The sequence below is a fragment of the Apteryx rowi genome, unplaced genomic scaffold (genome assembly GCF_003343035.1).
Source record: "Apteryx rowi isolate R43461 unplaced genomic scaffold, aptRow1 scaffold_141, whole genome shotgun sequence".
Lineage (NCBI taxonomy): Eukaryota > Metazoa > Chordata > Aves > Apterygiformes > Apterygidae > Apteryx > Apteryx rowi.
The window spans coordinates 257385-276991 of record NW_020447653.1 but is presented as its reverse complement, the minus strand read 5'-3'; the positions used below and the strand labels follow the sequence as shown (position 1 = coordinate 276991).

At 58.8% G+C, this 19607-nt stretch overlaps 1 protein-coding gene across 1 annotated transcript in view; it reads right to left on the bottom strand.

Annotated features, from left to right (window-relative positions):
• DSCAML1 (DS cell adhesion molecule like 1) overlaps positions 1 to 19607 on the bottom strand; it is a 108980-nt gene that overhangs the window by 30247 nt on the left and 59126 nt on the right. The window contains exon 4 of the mRNA XM_026057893.1: positions 975 to 1121. Within this exon, the coding sequence (XP_025913678.1) occupies positions 975 to 1121 (147 nt within the window). The remainder of the gene's footprint in view (positions 1 to 974; positions 1122 to 19607) is intronic.

The window sequence follows — 19607 nt, the reverse complement described above, 5'->3', positions numbered from 1 at the left end:
GAGAGGGGGCTTTCCCGCGCCTCGCGAAGCCGCTCGCATCCTCCGGGCACGAGAGCGGGTGCTCGGAGGTGCCCGGCGCGACCCTCCAGGCAGCCGTGCTGCGGCAGGGGAGGGACACGGGGCGGTGCAGCGGGAGCAGGGTTCCAGCCCTGGCCGGGGTGCCGGGCTCCTCGCTGCCCTGTCTGCGCGGGGAGGCAGCACAGAGGCGCCTCTTAGTAGCTGGTGGGATGAATAAACACAGCACTGGAGGAATTACTCAAGGTGACACCTAATTGGTGCAAAATACACAAATTCTGTGGCACATTTCAAAATTTACAAGCGAAGGGGCCCATCAGGCAGCTAGGAAAGGAGAAAATTAATCACCAAGTCTCAGGCGTGAAATTAAATTCCAGGGGAAAGAAGCCTCTCTCATTACTCCCGGGCAGAAGCAAAACRCCACGATGTGCAAATAGCAGCAGCGACCAGCGAGGGACCGCGTGGGACCCAACACCCCGGRGGGACAGGACAAGGCGCCACACCGGGAGCGCCACGGGAGCGAGGCCGCCCAGCCCCTGCAAGCCGATGGGGAACGGAGGCCCCAGGGCGTTGCAGGTCTGGCCAAAATCAGGTCAGCCTGGGCACCTCGGTCCCCACCCGCCAAGCTGAGAACGCGTGGCCATCGAGGGGTTAATGCGGGCACCCAAATTCACGCGCACCGGGCCAGGAAAGCCGTACGGCTGATCGGCAGCGTGAGCACGGCAAACTCCCTCCCGACCGGAGCAATYTGGGCAGCCAGCGAAGCCGGGAGTGCCCCGAGACACCCAGCGCAGCGGACGGCACGGCCGCCGCTGCAGTATCGCTTGCACGCTCGTCGCATCGCGTCAGGCTGCCCGCGCAGTGGGCTGTCACATCACATCACATCACATCGCATCACGCGAGGGGTGCTGAGCCGCGGCGCGCTGCCTCCCTCAGCCCCGCGACAGCCCCGCGCTCACCTGACACCGAGAGCCTGGCTCCGTTACTCTGGCGCGTCTCTCCGCTGTACTTGTGCTTGGTGATACACCGGTAGGTGGACAAGGCATCTTCCTTCTGCACGTCCGATATGTACAAACCTCCATAAGAAGTAATAAAAAACCTATTTTCTGGAGAGACAAACAGGAGAGGGAGGAGAAAGGTGAGCGAGGCGGTTGTGCGAGCACCCCGGGACGCGGACGCGGGCACTCGGGGCTGCAGTTGCGGGGGATTTAGCCGCGGGAGCCTGCCCGCAGCCCTCTCCGCACCCGCCTCTAACCGCGCTCCAGCTCCCAGGTGCAAAATGCCGCCTCCTCCCCACCGYGCGGCTCCTCCGGAGGCGCAGGACGCATGCCCGGCGCCCTGGCTTGCCGGCGGAGCCGCGGGTGCTGAGCACAGGGAGAACGGGCAGCGCGCGGCTCTGCCACGCAGCCACGGCTCCGCACGCTGCGGAGCAACACCACAATTAAAAGTGAATCCGTCCCACTGAGTTAATAATTAGCTTAACTTACTCAGGAGCATGTGAAAACAAACAAGGGCTCGAGGTGATATGTGAGCACCGGGGGAAGGATCGCAAAGGATGCCAGGTCCCGGGCAGCGCCAGCCGCTGCGCAGCGGCTCCCACCGGACCGGCGCTGCGGCCGGCAGGTTTCCAGCCTGGCGTAAGCCCGTGGGCAGCAGGACAAGGAGTTTTTAACTCTCCTTCGAAGCCAGTCTCCCTGCCAAGCCTGACCCCTCTAATTCACGATGGATTTTAATAGGAGTTAACAGGAAGGCCTGCACTACGGCACAACTCAGCTGCGATACCTGCTCAGCTACGCCACGTTGCCGGCCACACGACCCACTGCTGCAACACCGCAAACGCAGTAAGCRGCGAGTAATTAAGGGAGCTAAACGTTTAGGGTTTAAACCTTTAAGCCTAGGCTTGAAATCAGCAATGGCCACAACGGTCAGAACTTCAGTGTTACATCTCAGCCCCAAAACGGCCCTCTCAAATCCTGCTTGGTACGTCAGATCCAGGYGATGGGCACAACCAGCTGTTTCTCCAGCATCTTTTGGAAGCACCTGGATGTGCTGGATTAGGGTGAGGGAAAGCACCATGTTCCCACCCCCAGTGGCAGCAGAGACGTCAGTGGAATAAGGGCATGAAAGGCAAGCGTCTCCCTTGGGAGCGGGGCCGCAGCCCCCCGGGAGGCTACGGATCGGCGGCACAGAGGGCTCTTCACCTAGAAAACTGGAGCGCAGCCACTGCCAAGGCCGAGCTCTGCTGGCACTGCCCTGCTCCAGCTGCAGCTTAGCGAGATGGATATGTCTGACTCTAATTGCTCCATGCGAGACCGTCAGGGCCCCCAAACAGAGAAAAAACAGCAACTTTAATAAAACGCTAACCAAGCTGCAGTTACCCGCACGCAGAGGTAAACATCGGGGTTGGAAACCCCGTGCAAAACCTCTCTGGACGAGGCAGGAGCGCAGTCCAGCAGCTCTGCGTCCTGCCACACACGCCGGGGCGGCTTGCAGACAGCCGAGCGCCGCATGCTCACGCGGCTCCACGGGCAAGGTGGAGGCTGCTCCCCGGCTCCAGCTCCCCACGAGGGCCAGGGGCTCCATCGCCGCAGCCTGCACGCGCGGTGGCAGCGCAGAGGCGATGCAGCGGTGCACGAGTGCGTCACCGTTACGTAACAGGGACCCCGTGCAGAGGACACGAGTTGCACGGTCCAGGGCACCCAGGCACTAGCACCAACTGCTGCAAAAGGCACAGCAGGGAGCAGTCCCGCGAGTGCTGCTGAAATAGCACGCAAAGCAAACGCAAATTGTTCCTCTCCCATCAAACCAGTAAGCAGAGGATATTGGTGCACTGGAATTCAGGAAGGGGGGAGCCGGTTCCTATGGTAACAGCTGCTGCATTTTGCAAAGTGCTGCTCCGCCGCCCCGCCGTTCCTCCCCCATCCCCGCACGCACACTTCTGTGCATGTTTGACTGCAGCGATGCTCCCAGCAGCGCTGCGCCATTCCTCTGGAAACAAAGACTTGCACGAGCCGGAGCGACGTGCAAGGCGACAGCAGAAGAGCAGGAATCAGCGGCACGATGTGCCCCCCTCTCCTGCCACATCCACGCCACGGGTTTGACGAGTGCCGAGCTCCAGCGCGTGGCAAGGAGCAGGGCAGAGGAGCCCGGAGCTTGTGCTGGGACAGCACGGAGACACCCGGCAAGGCCGACGCGTGGCCACCGGCCATGAGCAGGGATAAAGCCCTGCCTGGACCCGCTGCCCTTGGCCCTACGCTCGCACGGGCGCTCTGGGCTGCGGGGCTCAAGCTGGACTATTGGCATGAGCCTGGCACCCCGGAGATGCTCCCTGCGGCTGGKGCTGGGCTCGGTGGCCGCAAGACGGAGAAACCCCAGCGTGGACGCAAGCACCTCCGCAGGCTCCAGCGGCTCCCGTCCCGCGTGGGAAGGGCCGGCTCTGCGGCTGCTCGCCAACCCGCCGCTAACGCTGGGAGAGGCTTTACGTGCCGAAGCCTTCCAGACGTGCAGGAACCCCAGTTTCAATATCAGCACCTCTTCCCTGCAGCAACAAGAGGCATCTTCCCCCTTGCAAGTCACGGTTTTGAAGACACCGCTACATTGAACGTAAGGGCTAYGCAACCTGACAGCACAGCTTCAATTTTTTTTAAAAAGGGGACAAATAACTTTGTCGAGGAGCATTACTCCAGTTCAAGGGAAAGATGCAGGGCAATAATTGATGTAAACGGCTCTGACGGAGACCTCACCGAAGTGACTTATCGCTGAGTCTGCCAGCGAGATTAACGTCGAAGGTCGCAGAATAAAATCRGATCTTTCTGCCTGCCAGGAGGTGGAAAAGCTTTACGGGAAGCCGAGGATTAAGTACGTGGCCCGACCGGAGCRATGCGGCTTTAATAACTCTTTGAGGCAGACTCGAGCTGCTGCCTTTGGAAACGCCACTCCAAAAGCGCCCGCCAGCCCGGGCGCTCGCCTCTCCCGCTGCTGCTCCCAGTCCTTGCAAAACAGGGAACAAATAACGAGCAGAAACCAAAGCAGGGGCGCGAGCTGGCCGTTTCGGGGCTGGGGGAGGCGCGGGGCGGTGGAGCCCGGCCAGACCTCCCACGCAGTACACCAGCGGCCTAGGAGGAGCAGGCACCTGCTCCTGGCCGACGTCCCGGGAACGCCCCGCGCTCCTCCCGCTGCCGACGAGCGAGCGAGGCRGCAGAGCGACGGGGCTGCTGGGGTCCCCCTCTCCGCATCGCAAAGCTCAGCAAGGCAGCCGCAATACCCTCAGCGCAGGGGACCCCCGTGCCAGCGGGAAAGCAGGAGGGCGAGGGGGGCTCTCCTGCACGGCGCATGTGAGGAGAGTCTCTCCTGGTGCACACACGTGTGTGCGCGCACCCACRCATGCACACGTGTGCGCTCTGCCACTGCAGTCCCTCTCCACATCCAGCCACCGGTAGGGGCCACGAACGTGCAGCATCAGTCCCAAGGGCCTTCCAATTTCAGGAGAAAAATTACAGTCAATATAGGTTACCAGTTACTGCTCTATCCAATATAGATTTATAAAAACAATGGGGTCAGGGCTTCAGGAGAGAGCACATTTTAGAGTTCATAAGACTAATGAGATAACTTTCCCTTGGTACTCCGGGGCCAATATTTCCTTACGCAGTCTATTTTAACTGCTAGGGAATCGATAGGTGCCAGCATTTATGAATTAGCCATACTTTGAGCATATGCATCCCAAGGCATCCTGGACAAATTCAATAAGTGCTCGGTGCTATTTCTGGCCACGTCTGAAGTGACAAACGCTTCCCCAGGGGAAAGGCACAGCAAGGGAAGCCCCAAAAAACAAAGCCAGCGATTTTCGGCGGCTGCCATAAGGATGCTTTTTTGCAACGGCTGCAAATAAGCCACTTGCCGAACACGGAACTCGCCGCGGGTCAGGGCACCTGCACCGTAGCCTCGCCACCGCGCTGCGCTCGGCCTCCCTGCAGCAGGAACCTTTCGGCTGCCCAAGYAAATTGCAGACGCCTCTCCCGGCTCTGCGAGCGCCGCGATGCAGAGCCCGGCTGCGGCACCAGGCGCTGCGGAGGCGAGGGCGAGCCGGCCCGCGACGGCTGCGCGCAACGGGCCCCTTTCACCAGGGCGCTTCGTTTAGAAGGCTGACCCAAGCTTCAGCGCCACGGGAGACTGCCAAAGCGGAGAGCGCCTGGACTAGGCTCCTAGATTAGACATCCCTCCATCCACCCCGGAGATGTTAAATAGGAACCACAACTCGAGCCCAATGCAAATTTAATAAGTGCCGCACAGTATCTGACAGATTTATTTACATGTTTCCCTGCACACCGAGTCCCAGGGGACGTGTAAGGCAGTCACAGGCTCCCTATGCCTTTCAAAGGCAACACATTTCTCCTACGCAGCTGTGCAAAGCTGAGCAGCGGAGAGCAGCCAAGCACCCAGCAGAACGGCTCCACCTTGAAGTTTCGCGGGCATCTGTAAAATCAGCGACTCCAGCCGAGTAAGTGGGTCACGCTTTGCTCCAAAGGGCTCCTCGGCGCCTCTCTCCTCCTCCCCAAGCCGGGAGGAAGAGGGCTCAGCCTGAGAGCGAGTAACGTGCCCTAGAAACGTCGCCTCAAGGAAGCTGCAGGAGCCGCTGCCGCAGCCGCTCTGGAGACACCGCATCCTGGGGAGAGCGCAGCACCGCTGCCCGTGTCCCCGTGCCTGGCCGCATCCCCGGGACAGCTCTGCCGGCAGCCTACACTCCGCACAGCGCTCGGTGCCCCCGGAGCCGGGCCACCGGCCGGCTGCAGGCGCACGAGCCCGGGAGCGGAGGGGAGCGCGCTACGGGGCAGCGGCGCCCGCCTTCTTCCGCAGAGCCCGGAAAAAGCCCGCTCCGGCAGCCTTGTTTACAGAGCCGCCTCCGCCAGCCGAAACGCGAAGCAGCCGAGGCTCGGCGAGCCCCCTCCCCCTGCAGACCTAAATATAGCCCCTTCCCACGCAGCCTCGCAGCRCTGTCCTCCCGGTGACTGCGCGCGGGGAGGAGAAACGCTGAATCACGAAAGCGCTCGCGGGCCGCGGGAGGAAACGACGCTGCGGGAGCTGCCGCAGCCCCAACACGAGCCCTTCCCCGGCTCCGGCGGCTTGGCTCCCGGCGCTGGCATCCCGCGGGCCGGGCTTTCCGAGAAGCGAGCTGGCTGCACGGCCTGCCTGCTGCTGTAGGCTGCCAAGCCGGGAAGCAGAAAAGGAGGGATGAAAGYTGGGGAGTCACAACAGCCTTTCCGCCTTCCTTCCCTAATCTCCTTTAGAAGCACGGCTCTATCTCCTCCCGTTACAGGATTAACACCCATCTCTCATTCTCCTCTTGCAACAAGATTTTATTTCTAATTATGCTGTAATAAAACCGGGCGCGCTCCCAGGGCTTCTTCCAAATGACTTGTAGACACTCCGCAAGATTGGCTCCTGCTTGGGCCCATTGCCGGCGCGCCTGCCTGACATTCATTAGACATGCATGAAGGAGAGGCTTTAAGAACGGAATTGCATTTAAATGGGTTTGCTGAGAGCAAGAGATGAAACAAAAAGAGAGAGAGCGGGAGAGAAGAAAAGAGGAGGAAAGGTTTGAAAGCGGGATGCAGTCGTTGCGTTGCCGCGCTGCTGCCCGCCCGCTCACCTGCCAGCCCCGCGAGACCCAGCTGCCAGCCGGGCACCGTGCTCGGCATCCGATAGGCGACAGCGGCCGCCCCGGGTTTGCAGAGGGCCCTTGCYGGCCACGGTCCCACCAGCGCCGCGGCACGCGGCCCCGCACCACRCATGGGAGTGCAGTTGGCCAACAGGTAATTTTCCAGCAAATCAAATTAACGGTTTGCAGAATTACCTGCACAACCCCCGTCTATTGGGGAAAAACGGATAAATAAAAATGGCAAATGCAGGGGGKTTTTCTGAGCTTTGAGCTTGGTTCTGACCAGCAGATTTACAGCCCAGGGAGAGCTGGAGGAGCTGTGGCGTACAAACGCCCTCTACAAACACTGGGAAAGAAGCGTTCAGCGAAGATGAAGATCGCAAGCGAGCTGGGCAACTTCCATGACCCAAGTGTTGAAATGTGCAAGAGTCAGTGTTTGCTCACGTGCCGTAAAAAYGGGCCCTCGCCTGCCGCCTCTCCCTGGGCGCGGATTTGCCATGGATTGGTGGCCAACTTTACGCGCAGAAGCAGCCTCCAAAAGCATGGATTTTTCAGGCAGAGCTTTGAAAAACAGGCATTAAAGGAAATATCGAGTCTGTAAAATCAAACATTCACATCAGAAATCCTATTCCAAGGGCGGCCTCCACATAGCCTGGGAAACAGCAACCCCGCGCAACCTGCCCGTCAGCCGGAGCCGAGCACCGCTGAGCAAACCCACCATTTCCCCACCAAATGCCATCGCCAGCCGCCCGCCAAACAGCTTCACGTGCAGCAGAGAGAGTTAATGTGCTCGTGGACACCCAAAACGATGGGGGCGAAAGTCGATGACTAAATTATTCACAGCCCAAGGAACCTGCCCAGCGAGAACCTCACCAGCACAACGGCCCCGGGCTCCCTGGCCAAAATGACATGCTCTGGCTTGAAATCTTACGGCCCAAATACCAACTAGCCTCTACGTCTTTTTATTATGAGTGCAATGCATTTACTTGCTGCATTTGTCTCTCTTCAGGCGACAAACGCATACCAGAAGTTTCTGTTTTGTGCGTGAGAATTTTTTTTTTTAATGAAAAAAGCAAAGGGCTGCTTTTGGGAGCTGCGGGTACGTGCCGAAGGAAATCACCTTTGCAAACGCTCATTTCACCTAACACAAAAAAATGGGAAATGTTGCCATTGTTTTAATATTTTATATTTCTATTTGGTACCAATCTCAAACACAGACACTTTGGTCCGAGCCTCATCTCAGTGCTCTCTGAGCGGTTCCTGCAGACATTTTCCTCCTGCAGCTCCTTCACGGGCAGCCGCCAGCGGCTGTGGGTCTGAGCCGGTGTCTGGACGTGGCTTCCCAGACACGGACTTCCGAGTCAGCAAACTCGGGAAAACAGATGTTACGAAGGAGCTCTTTCCATTAACCCCCTTGGAAGCAACAGATCCTGCAGGGCGAGCAGGAGTTGTTAAATCAAGAGTAATTATTTACCGAAGGGCCAATGCTGAACTCATTTTCAGGGGCAGCAGATCCAGAATCGTGCTACCTACCAAAGCGGGTTTACACGGTACCAAGGAGAGCGGAATTTGCCTCTGCAGGTTTGCATACATCTGTGAGTCACTGGAGCTTTTCGGGGAAGAACGACTGCTAAAATAAGAGCAGGACGCTTCCCGGGAAGCCGAGCGAGTATTTTGGGGCGGTTTGATTTGTACATGCATGTTACTTGGAAAACGATGCCGTTTTCACTAAAAACAAACAAGCAAACAGGAATCCCCCTGGTGCGGAGAAGGCGTCTCCCATTTCCCGGCGGCTGGCGGCGATGGGAAGGCAGCAGCTCTCCAGCGAGGGGCGCAGGGACCCCTGGCCGCGCGGAGAGAGCTGGCGGGGGGTCACGCAACGCGCCCCGGCCCCACCAGCCCCAGCGCTCGTGCCGGCGCGGGCGAGCGAATCTCCCGGGGTGGCCCTGAGACGCCCGAAACCAGCAGAAAATTATGGAACAGGATGAAGAGCRTTACAAAACGGAGAGGAGGGGACGAGAGATTTCCATGGCTAATCCTGTTAACGAGACAATTTCCTTATCAAACTCATTACGTGCCGCCCAGGGGAGGGCAGGGAGGGGCCGGGAGGGGGGAGGCAGCCGGCGGCCCCCCTGCCCCAGCACACCGCGAGCGCGCCCGCGTCGCTGAATCGCGCGTGTTACTGCAACGAAAATTGTATTTTCATTTCCAARGACAGTTAAATATTACTCAAATGACATCTACCGCAAAATAGCGCCGTCTGCTTCAGATATATGACGAGCCCTCGCCCAGCGCGGAGCTGCGGCGGGTACAGATTACAGCAGGCACGAAAAAAAAAAAGAAAAATACATTTTAAAATGATTTTTCTACTGTAATTTTTTTTAACCTTCTATCATGATGAGCCTCATTTTCCAGGAGGAAGCAAAACGCGAGGCTGCAAGGCAGCGGCGTGCTCGGCGCCGGGGCCCGGGGAGGCAGCGGCGGTGCTGCTGCAGGTGGGGGCCCCTCGACGCCCCCCCGGCCCCGGCGCGATGCCCCCACGGACCCGCCGGCCTCACGGGTCTCGTCCCCGCGTGGCTCTGCAAGAGCTCAGCAGCCCAGGCCGTGGCACGCTGCCGCCGCTCGGCTCTTCCCGCGGAGTCGCAGCCTCCCCGGAGCCCTCCCTCCAAATTCGGCCCCGACGGCTGGCGCGGGCTGGGCTGCAGCTCTGCGCGCGGAGCGCTGAGACGGCTGCTGCTGCTTTTTCTCCCCCCCCCCGCCAAAGTCGCTATTTAAAAAACCGCGGAACTAGTCAGATTTCATGCTAATGAGAAGGGAATCTGGATCGAGGACTGTGCAAAAATTTGCATCTCAAAGACGAAAACAGGAAGTCACTGAGAAAGGAAAATCCACCGCCGAGGCACCGAGGCACCGTTCGCGGCCGTAATTAGGCTAACGCTGCCTTGTTCTGTCAGCTCGTTTTCATCAGCCCCGGGCGAGGGGACGCGAGCCTCCCCCTCCGCAGCGCGGGGATGCACCCAGCCCGCCGCCCCACGCTCCCGCCGCRCGCACCGGCGCCCCTTCTCCCAGGGGCTCCGGAATAAATAAAGCCAGGAAGGAAATCTCGCAGAGACCCTCGCGCTAGTGCTAACCCTGCGCTGCACCCGCTAACGCAGCGCCGGCCCCCGCGGCCTCCGTCCCACCCGGCGCAGCTTCGCCCAACAGACGGAAAGCCCCGACRCGGAAAAAGTGGCAATTTCCCCCCCCCCCCGTCTTCAAGGCTTAAGATGGACTCGTTTGCAGCTTTTCATCAAATTTCCYGTGTTTTTTTAATTGGGTTTTGTTGCTGCTGTAGTCGTTACTGTACCAACAGTTTTGAATAGCTCCAACCAAGGTATTTGCTCATAAAAATCCAAGGCTAGTACAGAGAATGACAGAAATGGAAAAAGCCTAATGAAAACAATTGGAAAAATGATAGGTACTTCAGCCCTTTGCAGTCCGTCAACAACCTCAGGTTATTAAAAATACAGGAGGGAAAAAATCTCAACGTTAGCAATCACTTCTTGAGAAATCTTGAGAAGACAAATACCTGCATAGGAGGAAATTCTTCCCCCCACTGAAATCTGCGGGAGTTTTACCATAATTATAATAAGAGTACGGCTGCTGGATAACATGAGAGTTATTTTCCCCACTTACATTGTCAAATGATCGTTTTGCCCTGCAGTGAAATCTCAATAATTACAATGCCGAACCATGAAAGAACAAAGAAGAATTAAAAAAAAAGCTGTTTTCTTCCTAGGGAGCGGGAAGCAGGGGRGATCGCTGCAATCACAGGACCGGAAGCGCGGTTTTTCTCTAATTATCCTCCTCGGGGCCGCGCATCCCTCGTCCAAGCRGCAGCAAGCTCCGGAGGCCGGTCCCCGGCGCGGGGCTGGCGCGGAGCCGTCGAGCTGGCGGCTCACCGCGGCGGAGCGCGTCCCCGCTCCGAGGCACGGAGGTTGGATGTCGTGCGCGGACTTGCAGCGTGCCGCCATGCCGGCAGCCACCCAGCCGAGCCCCGCCGGCGCCCGCGGAATACCCGCCCTGCCATCGCAGGGGAAGTTTTGCCGAGGAAAGCGGGACTGCGGCAAAGGGAAGGGTTTGGCTGCCGGGATGCACGGAAGGAAGGCGAGCTGCAAAACGAGCAATCCTAAGCGGTGGCTGTGAACACCAACCACCTCCCAAAAGGGGGAAAACAAGGGGAAATAAAAGAGAACGGGGACAGAAAAGGGTGGGGGGATAAAGAACGGGAGCAAGGAAAACAAGACGACAGAATGCTTGCTCCGCAGCCCTCGGCTAAATTGCAAACCAGTTTACTGAGGTGGAAAGCTGCAGTGAGCTGAGGAGGAATATGTGGAAACCATCTGCAGATTTAAAAATAATCTATTTTACGATCACCCTCGAACATATTCTTTTGCAGAAACCAAATAGGATTTGTTGTTGTTGTTTTGCGCAAACTGTTAGGGAAAAATTACTAGAAACATGCAGGGGGTTTTGCCTTCTTGAGTACTGAGAGTCTAAATATGCCCTTCCTTATGTTTAGAATAGTAACAGTCATCTTAAAATTAACTTGGTCTGCATCAGAGCTTACAAACAGTTGCAATTCAGAGCCTGCAAAAAGCAGGACAAACCTGCACTGGGATATCTAGCRTTTCTAGCTGACAGATGTCTTCCTACATACAGTAAATATAGGTCGTCTTTTCCTACCCAGAGAACTGTATATCTTAATTAACCAGGCCACTAGCAGCATATGTAATGATTTCTGCAGCTTGCTAAGTAAATCTTTCCCCGATTAGGCACAGGGAAAAGAAAAGGCGTGCGCAAACGGGACCGTCTCCTCCGGACCCAACTCCCCGGCTCCGGCCGCAGCGGCTCGCGCACACCTCGCGCTGCAGCTCCGCGCGTTGCTTCGCGCTGCAAAACGGGTCTGGCGAGGCGAAGGGGTGCGGAACGATGCGTCCTCCCGCAGCGCGAGGCGCAGCCGCCCGCCGGCCGCAACCCCGGCTCGCCCGACCTACCCCAGCCTCGGCGCTGCCAGTCGCAGCCGAGGGGTTTAATTAAGCTTTGCAGACTTAAAACCGCGCTCCTCATTGCAAGCCGCTTCCGGATTAATTTATCCCCCGGCCTCTCCCGAGAGGAAAGGGGAGTGCGGCGGCCTCGGCGGCTGCTCGTCGCTCAGCTCCGCTCCAGCCCGCAGGCAGCTGCATCGCGGTGCGGGCGCCGCTGAAAGCGCGCATATGCTCGCGCCGATTCACAGCGCGATTCACGGCAGCCCCGAGGGGAAGAGGTGTCGGGACGCGCCGCGGCGAGCACACCGGGAAGGCGCGAGCACCGCGCGGGCGCCTCTCCCCCCCGGAGGGCAGCGGCTGCTCCGAACGAGAGCGAGGGGAACCGAGCGCGGGGCCCGGCTCCTCGCGCAGCTTGCGCTTGGCGCGGGGAGAAACACGCTGAACGGTGCCAGAACGACAGCAGCGCCAGAAAGCCACCGCCACGAAAACGGAAACCTCCAGAAGCGAAAGTCGTCGCCTTGCACGAAGCTTGAACAGATTTGCTAAAGCCGAGATCGTGTTTTGGTCTGATGAGGAAAACCAAAAGCCTCCCCAAAGCGACTCCTGTCGCCTCGAACCCAGGAGCGAAGCCGAGTGATCCTGCGCTGTTGTTGCCGCCACGCTCCCACGTGTGCCCGCACCCCTGCTCATGTGCCTGCACCGTGCATCCCCTCCTTCCCTCCCTACCTCTTACTGGGGGCGAACAGAAGCAAATACAACCAACTCCTGGCTCATTAGCACTAGAAAAGCAAAAAGCAAAAAAAAAAAAAACCCCAGGACGTAGCCTTGTCTTTGACCCTGAAGCCTGAACGGCTTGGAGAGGGCGGTTACACCTCTTCTTTGCATTTCGCCTTGCACAAAGAGCTGGCGCGCATAGCTCTTATTAAGAAGGTACGTGCCCCGAGTATACCAAGCCCGTGTCTGCACAGGCATCCCCAAAACACCTAACGCGTGGTGGATCTGCAAGAAGCTGCCCTTGAGCAGACAAATTGCCGCACATGAAGGCGTGCATGCCCTGCCGYGGGCAGGAGCACCCCCATGGCTGCCGTCAGCCGCAACGGCCTCTGCAAACAGGGTGCTCCCGCCGTCTGGGGTCCCGCGGTTCAGGAGCTGGGACCCCTCGGCCGGGCATACTTGCACGGAGTCTTCGCTCCTAGCTCCCACGGCCAACAAAGTGAGCAGCACCCGAACGCCCTGGGGGCAGGGAACGTGATCCCACGGGAACGCGCTGCAGTCCTTGCAGCAGCTACGCGCAGGCCTGGGAAGCGAGCCGCCGTGCACGGCTGACCCCAGGGAAGGGCTCTGCACGCGTCACCGGGTGAGCGCGTTGCCAGAGGAGTCGGTGAAAATTTCGGTACCTCGGGAGATGAGGTGCTCCGGCAAGACAGCAGCAAGCCTTGCTTGGAGGGCGAGAGAAGCGTTCGTTGTGCACCGCATGGGGGACACTGCCGTGCTAACGACGCCTGGCCACGAGCAGCGCCCTCCCGGCAGAGCCGCGGTCCCTCCACCGCGCTCTGAGCCATCGCAGCCGCTACCGAGGGAGAGCACACGGGCTCCCTGCAGCCCGTCCCCCCTGGGGCACCCGGGCTGTGACAGGGGACACCCCCGCCCAGGCGTTTCAGCAGCTGCTTATGGATTCGCCGTTCACAGATTGATCCGATCAATCCCTTCCAAAGCCGGCGATGCTATCTGCTCCCACATCCTTCTGCAGCAACGAATTACAGGAGTTTGCTACCCGCTGCACGTGCAGATACCTTCCGCTAAAGCAATCTCCTCCTAGCTTCAGCGCGTCCCCGTAGCTGCAGCATTGTGGGATTTGCTGAGTAACAATTTATGCTTCAAAGATGATGGGGAAATACTATGGATCATTCAAAACAGGATCACAGAGATGATTCAGGGCTGGAAGAATTAGTCGGATATCGGAGGGCTCAAAGAGCACAATCTCGCGAGTTCATCTTGGTCGCTGTGCACAAGCCTGCAGACCCGGAGAAGAGAGATCCAATATCTTCCTAACAAAGACATAACGGTATCCTGTGCCTGGGAGCTGAAGTTAGACAAATCTAACCTTGAAATAAGATGCAATTTCCTAGCAACAAGTAATGAAATGCTGGGACAGCTTATCAGCAGAGCTGGTGGACTCCACATGGCTCAAAGTCTTTAAATGAGATTAGATTTTTTTTATGATATGCTTTAACCTACCTGGGGATGGGCTTTCTGAAGCGCGCGGGTTGCAAGCGGGCTGGCTGGGTGCCGTCATGCCTCTGCCGGCCGGGTCCCTGCCGACCGCGCGGCCGGCGGAGCTGGAGGAGCACCGCGAGAGGGCCTGGGCGCCCCTGGTCCTTCTGCGCCCAGAGCCAATTTGGGTCTCCGGCTATTTCAAGAAAGCAGGCTCCCTCCGGGAAGCGGAAGGACGCTCGTTATCGCAATAGCACAGGAACACGCGCCGACACCCCCGCGCTTGCACCGCGCTGCTCGCAGCTCGAGGGTGCTGTGGTTCCTGCAAGCTAGGACCCAAGAACTTGCTGATGACTCAGAAAGCGTGACCTGCAGCATCTTGCTCACCCGCCGCGCGCGTCCGCACAGGGCTTGGCGAGAGACCCGAGCCCGTTCTGTCCCAGTCTTGCCCCAGATTTGCCTCCTTGCAAGTGACGTTCAGGATGTCTCTGCTCCTCTCAAGAGATGCTCTCGGGAGATGCCTTGTTCCCCGCCTGCGCCAGGTTGGAGCACCGCCCCAGCCGAGGGACGTGAGGATGGTGTGGACGCCATCACCCCCACCGGCCCCACACCAGCCCCTGCAGGAGCGCAGCCAGCTCTAGCTTCTACAGAGCCTTTCAAAACCGATGGCAGGCAAACTGCTTGCTTCCGACGCGCAGCCTCGCTGGCCGCCCTTCCGCAGCTGCAGCCGCGCGGACGGGCCCCCGACGCTCCCTGGGAAGGGCGGGCAAAGGGTGACACCGGGATTGTTTTGCTTTGGGCGCAGCGGAGCGAGCCCAGGGTCAATATATAGCCATGCGAGGAGGCTCCTAATCCAAAAGCAGCGAGGAACGCACCGTGACCATGCTTTGCACGAAGAGCAGAGCGGGGACCCGTGACGGTATCGGGTGGGATGAGCATGCTTTTGCTGCAAAAAGCTGTGTTCGCCGCTCGGATTAGCTCTGCGAGGGAAGGGCTGAATGACGTGGGATCGCGATGCTCCTAGCCGAGGCGTTATAGCGAGAGCAGGGGCTAAACCAGCAGGGCCAACACCCAGCCAATTCACAAATCCTTTATTCATAAAAACACTGCAAGGTTCATGCGCGTTCACTAATTACTCAGCCCGCTCCTCTATCAGGTGAATAACGAGGGGAAAAATAACCAGCAGCTCGTTCAGAACTGCGCTGAGAAATTCACTGAGCGGGCAGGGCGGCACTCTGCTCGGCATAGCGCGACCCGCAGCAGACGTGTCCTGCGCAGACAGGCTGCCGCCGCGCGTCGCAAAACCACCAGGCACATGCCGAGGCGCCCAGAAGAGCAGCCCGCGTTTAGCTCGCGCCCGCCGTCAGGCAGCGTGAGGCGCGTGCCCGTCCCCGTCCCCATCCCCGGGTGTGCTCTGCCGGGGAGACCCCGCTCCCAGACACAGGCCAACCCCGCGGCCGGGGGCTTCTTCCACCGCAGCGGCACGTGCAAAGCCCTGAAGTCGCAGCGGAGGAAAGCCCGCATAGGGCACCGCGCGTTAAAGCCCGCCCGGCTAGCGCTCGCTCTCTGCAGCGCCGCTAATCGCCCCGGCGCTTGCAGCAGGCAGCGGTAATTAAAGCACCTACCCGCCCCCCAGGGAGCGCGAGCAGGCGCCCGCACAGCCGGGGAACCGGGAGGGGGTTTCCCGGCTTCCCCCCTTTGCTACCCGCACGCTGCCAGAGCGGCGAGGAGCCTCGCCGAGGCACGGCGCTGTCACCGCACAGGACAGGGGCCGGAGAGAAAAGAGCTGCAGCAGGAGCCTCGCACTGAAACCCCTGATGGCTTCTGGTTTTTGGAGAGGCGCTGAGAAGCGGACAGGTCCGCCAGCTCCCGCGCCGGTGCAAACGCGAGGCGGCGCCTCCTGCGCACGGCCCCGCGGGAGCGCCTGCCTGCCGGAGCGCAACCTCCTGCGCGCGGCATCAGCGCATCGGGGCGAGGTGCGGCTGGAAACAAAAGCCAGCAATAAATCACTTCCCTGCTGCTATCCACGGAGATATAATTAAGTTTCCGCCTAGAGTRGCTTTGCTGACAGGAGCTTTGCAGCGAGATAAACATAACGCGCGAGGTTAGACGGCAATAAGGCGAGCGCGGGTTGGCAGGCGAGGCGTTTGCTTAGCAATGCTCCCAATTAGCTAGCTGCAATTTCCAGCCGCGAGCTGCAGGGGAGAGAGCCGGCGGCTTTCCCGAGAGCCACGCGTCCGAAGGCGCGGAGCAGCGGCGGGCGTTCAAGCGGGGGCCGTGCTGCCGCCTTGACGTCTTCACTAGGTGCTGCAGCCGGCAGAGCGGGCAGCAGAGCTCGGGAGCCGCCGGCACCGCTCCCCGCTCCGGTGGGGCCGCCCTGCRCCCCGTGGGGCGCGCAGCCGCCTTGCGGGGGGGCCAGCAGTCCCTCCTGGCCGCCGAAACCGGGACAAACAAATGAATTCGGTTTACATGCAAATTTTGCACRTGGGACCAGCTGAGAAGCTGGGATGAGGAGGGGATTCAGGCTGTCAGGGTACAGAAAAGCAGGGATTACCTGTGTGTTAACAGAAGGTTAATATTTATTTTTCTATCCCGTGGGGGAAACTTCAATTGCCACAGCCCTAGGTGGGTCCAGGCGAACGAACAGCGTCCCCCCTTGCACGCTCATCCCCTGTGCGGGCTTGCGCCTCGCTGCCGAAGCTGCCACTGAGGTGCCCCGCACGGCGCCCGGACCGCGGGGATGGAGGCGGCGGCCCAGCTCCCGCGCGGGACTGAGCGCTCCGGCCCAAATCCCGCCAGCCCTTAAGCACRGGCTTAACTTTAAGCACACGAAATGTCCACTGATCTCCCGAGGATTATTCGTAGGGTGAGCTGCAAGCGCGGGTGGCTTTGCTGCCCCGCAGCAGGGATGCTCAGCATCCCCCCCAGGGGTAAAACACAACCRTACAGCCCGCAAACCGGGGCGGTAATCAAAATGGAAGAGTGCACCCCATCCCGAGCCTGGTCCATGCCCGCACCTTCTCCAAGGCTGGAAATCAAGCTGGTCAAAACCTCCTTAAAAWGGCCAAGAACACCCTGACTAGTGCCAGTGCAAAAACAGCCCTGYGTTAACTTTCAGGCATTGATACAAAAAAACTGTTATTTTTTGCAGCAAACGATAATCAAAGGCAATCCCAACACGGGAGCAATTTTCAAAGCAGTCTACTATTAAAACATTCCCCAGAATTTCCTATTTTGAAGTATGGGTAGAAGCCTTATTCTCCCTTTCCTCCCCGGTGTTTAGAAGTCTGCAGACTCAGCGTTTTGATGCAGGCGTTGCTGCAGAAAGTCAGGCAGCTCGGCTGGTACCATCGCGCGCTCCGGCCCCAGGCACCGCTCCGCCTGGCAGTCAAGTCGCGCCCTCTGCAATCGAGGCAGGCGGAAAACACCCGCAAGCCGGCAGGAGCCCGGGACACGCCGAGGCAGGAGCACGCGCGCGCTGCGGGTGACGCGCTSTTCGACGCCAGGGCTTCTTCGCCGCCTCCCTCCGGGGCTGCCCAGCGCCGCCACGCGCAGCGCCGGCCCTGCTCCCTCCCTGCCCTCGAGGAGCCTGGCAAAGCGCGTGCTCCGGCCCCGCGACGACGAGCGCGCCCAGCTGCCATCTGGACGGAAAACAGGATTTTTTGCATGCATATATGGAAGAGGGGGTGGGGGAAGGCTGAGGAGAAACAAGGCTGCAAAATGAATTCAGCATCAATTATTCTAAAATATGCGTGTTAATATGGGAAGGGCGCCGTAGCCGAATCCATCTCCACTTCTGCTAATTTCAAGCATCAAAATGTGACCTGGGAAGATGACAGCATCTCGCATCCCGGTTACACAAACACGAGCCTGGCAAAAGGGGATATTAAAAAGGGAGACAATGCTGCATATTAAAATGCCACAGATGGAGCTTTCTGCGGCCTTTGCAGTCTGCTTCAGAGATTATTGCCGGGCCGTATTGTATTAAAAATGGGGGGTGGGTGTGTTATTTATTTAATTTTTAAACAAATCCCATCTCCTACCCATGCTGGATGGATAAAGTGAGCTCTTGAGCTGCAGCCAGCTTTTCCAGCAAACCCACATGAAAAATGCATTTTCATTAATACAAACTGTTTGCAGTACGTAAATTAATTCTGGAAATGGTTTTCATACACGGCAAATTATACGTTCAGTGAAAACGCTAGATGCCATCGTGCAGTCGCAATAAAAGCCCCGTGTTTCCTTTAACGAACCAGGGTCGCCAGGTGAAAGCAGCTAGCTTGCACAATTAAATGAGCAGATACGCGAGCAAAAGGGCAATAGTTTTTGCAGCTCTTGGAGACCTGTGCATCTGCTTCTGCTTTCCCGAAGGCGCCCGGCAAACGCCACGGGCGCGAGGACGGGCAGGCTCGGGAGCTGGGCATCGCTGCTTCTGCGCGACTGGCCCTGGCTTCCAGCGCCGAGCTGCAGACGCGGTGGCAATGACCAAATGCACTCTCCCAGACCAAAACCAAATGCAAGCGCTGCGCGCTCTGCCTGCAGCTTTCTCTCTTGCTCTCAAATCTTTGCATCTCCTTTAACAGCAGCCCCACTCATGGGCGCCTGCTCATGGAGGGGGGAGCGATATATAATTGCTGAAAGCACAACACGATGGAGCCTCCGAACCGCGCTCTGCTAGGGGACATCTGTCCAGCGCGTGGGGCTCGCTCCGGTGCTGCCACACCGCGTTTCCCGCAGCGCCGTGCCACACCGTGCCACGCAGCCCGACGGCGTATGCGAATGCCAGGCCAGCCCCAATCTGCGGCAGTGCACGTCGCGGGGAGCCCAAAGCACCGGCAGTTGTTCAAGATATTCACGCCTCTCTACTGCAACCGTCCTGCTCTGCATTTCAGCCCCATTTCCATATGTTTCCCTCAGCTTCCTGACTGCTTCCATGCAAACTTCCCTTTCTGCCTCAGCTGCCACAGCACGGGGGCCCGGGTAGCCCCATCCGTCGGCGGCCAGACCCCCCCGCTCCACCGAGCTGATCGCTTCCACCCCGCGATCGGCCGCGACGCCTTCGAGGGGCGCTGGCACCCTCAGCAGTGCGACCTCGCACGCAGGGCGCAGTCTCGCTTGCACCGCTCGCCCGCCAAGCAGGACTGCCTCCTCCCGAACGGCTGGGCTTTTAAAAGCAAGGGCCGAATGCAAGGCAGGTGTGAAGCCTGGCAAAGCACGGGAACCCTCTTGGTGCAATTCAAAAAGCAGAGCAAACATCAATCCCTGCGTTTATAAGGTGGGGGATTTTGTGACAGCCGCGGAAGGAGGGGACAGCATTTCATAACACAGCCTGATGCATTAGGAAACAAAGAATGATAAAGAATCTTTTAGTCACCTCCTAATTACATATTCCGGGTACATTAAGAAAGGAGAAACGCATCTGAGGTCACTGCCTGTCACCATGACAAAAGACTGCGATGAGTTCTGTATTCAAAATATTTGCACTAATTATCGGCGCAGTTCCCCCCCGCAAGCGCCGGGAGGGAAGAACGGCATTTCACCCGCGGGATTCAGCTCCGAGGCTGCACCACCGACACGTGCTCGTGCGTATTACACCAGCGTGCCTGCACACGTATCCATGGAGAAATCCCGTAAATGCATAACGGGCATCTCGTGGGGCAGGAGAGCAAGGAACAGGGAGGGCGCGGGGCTGGAAA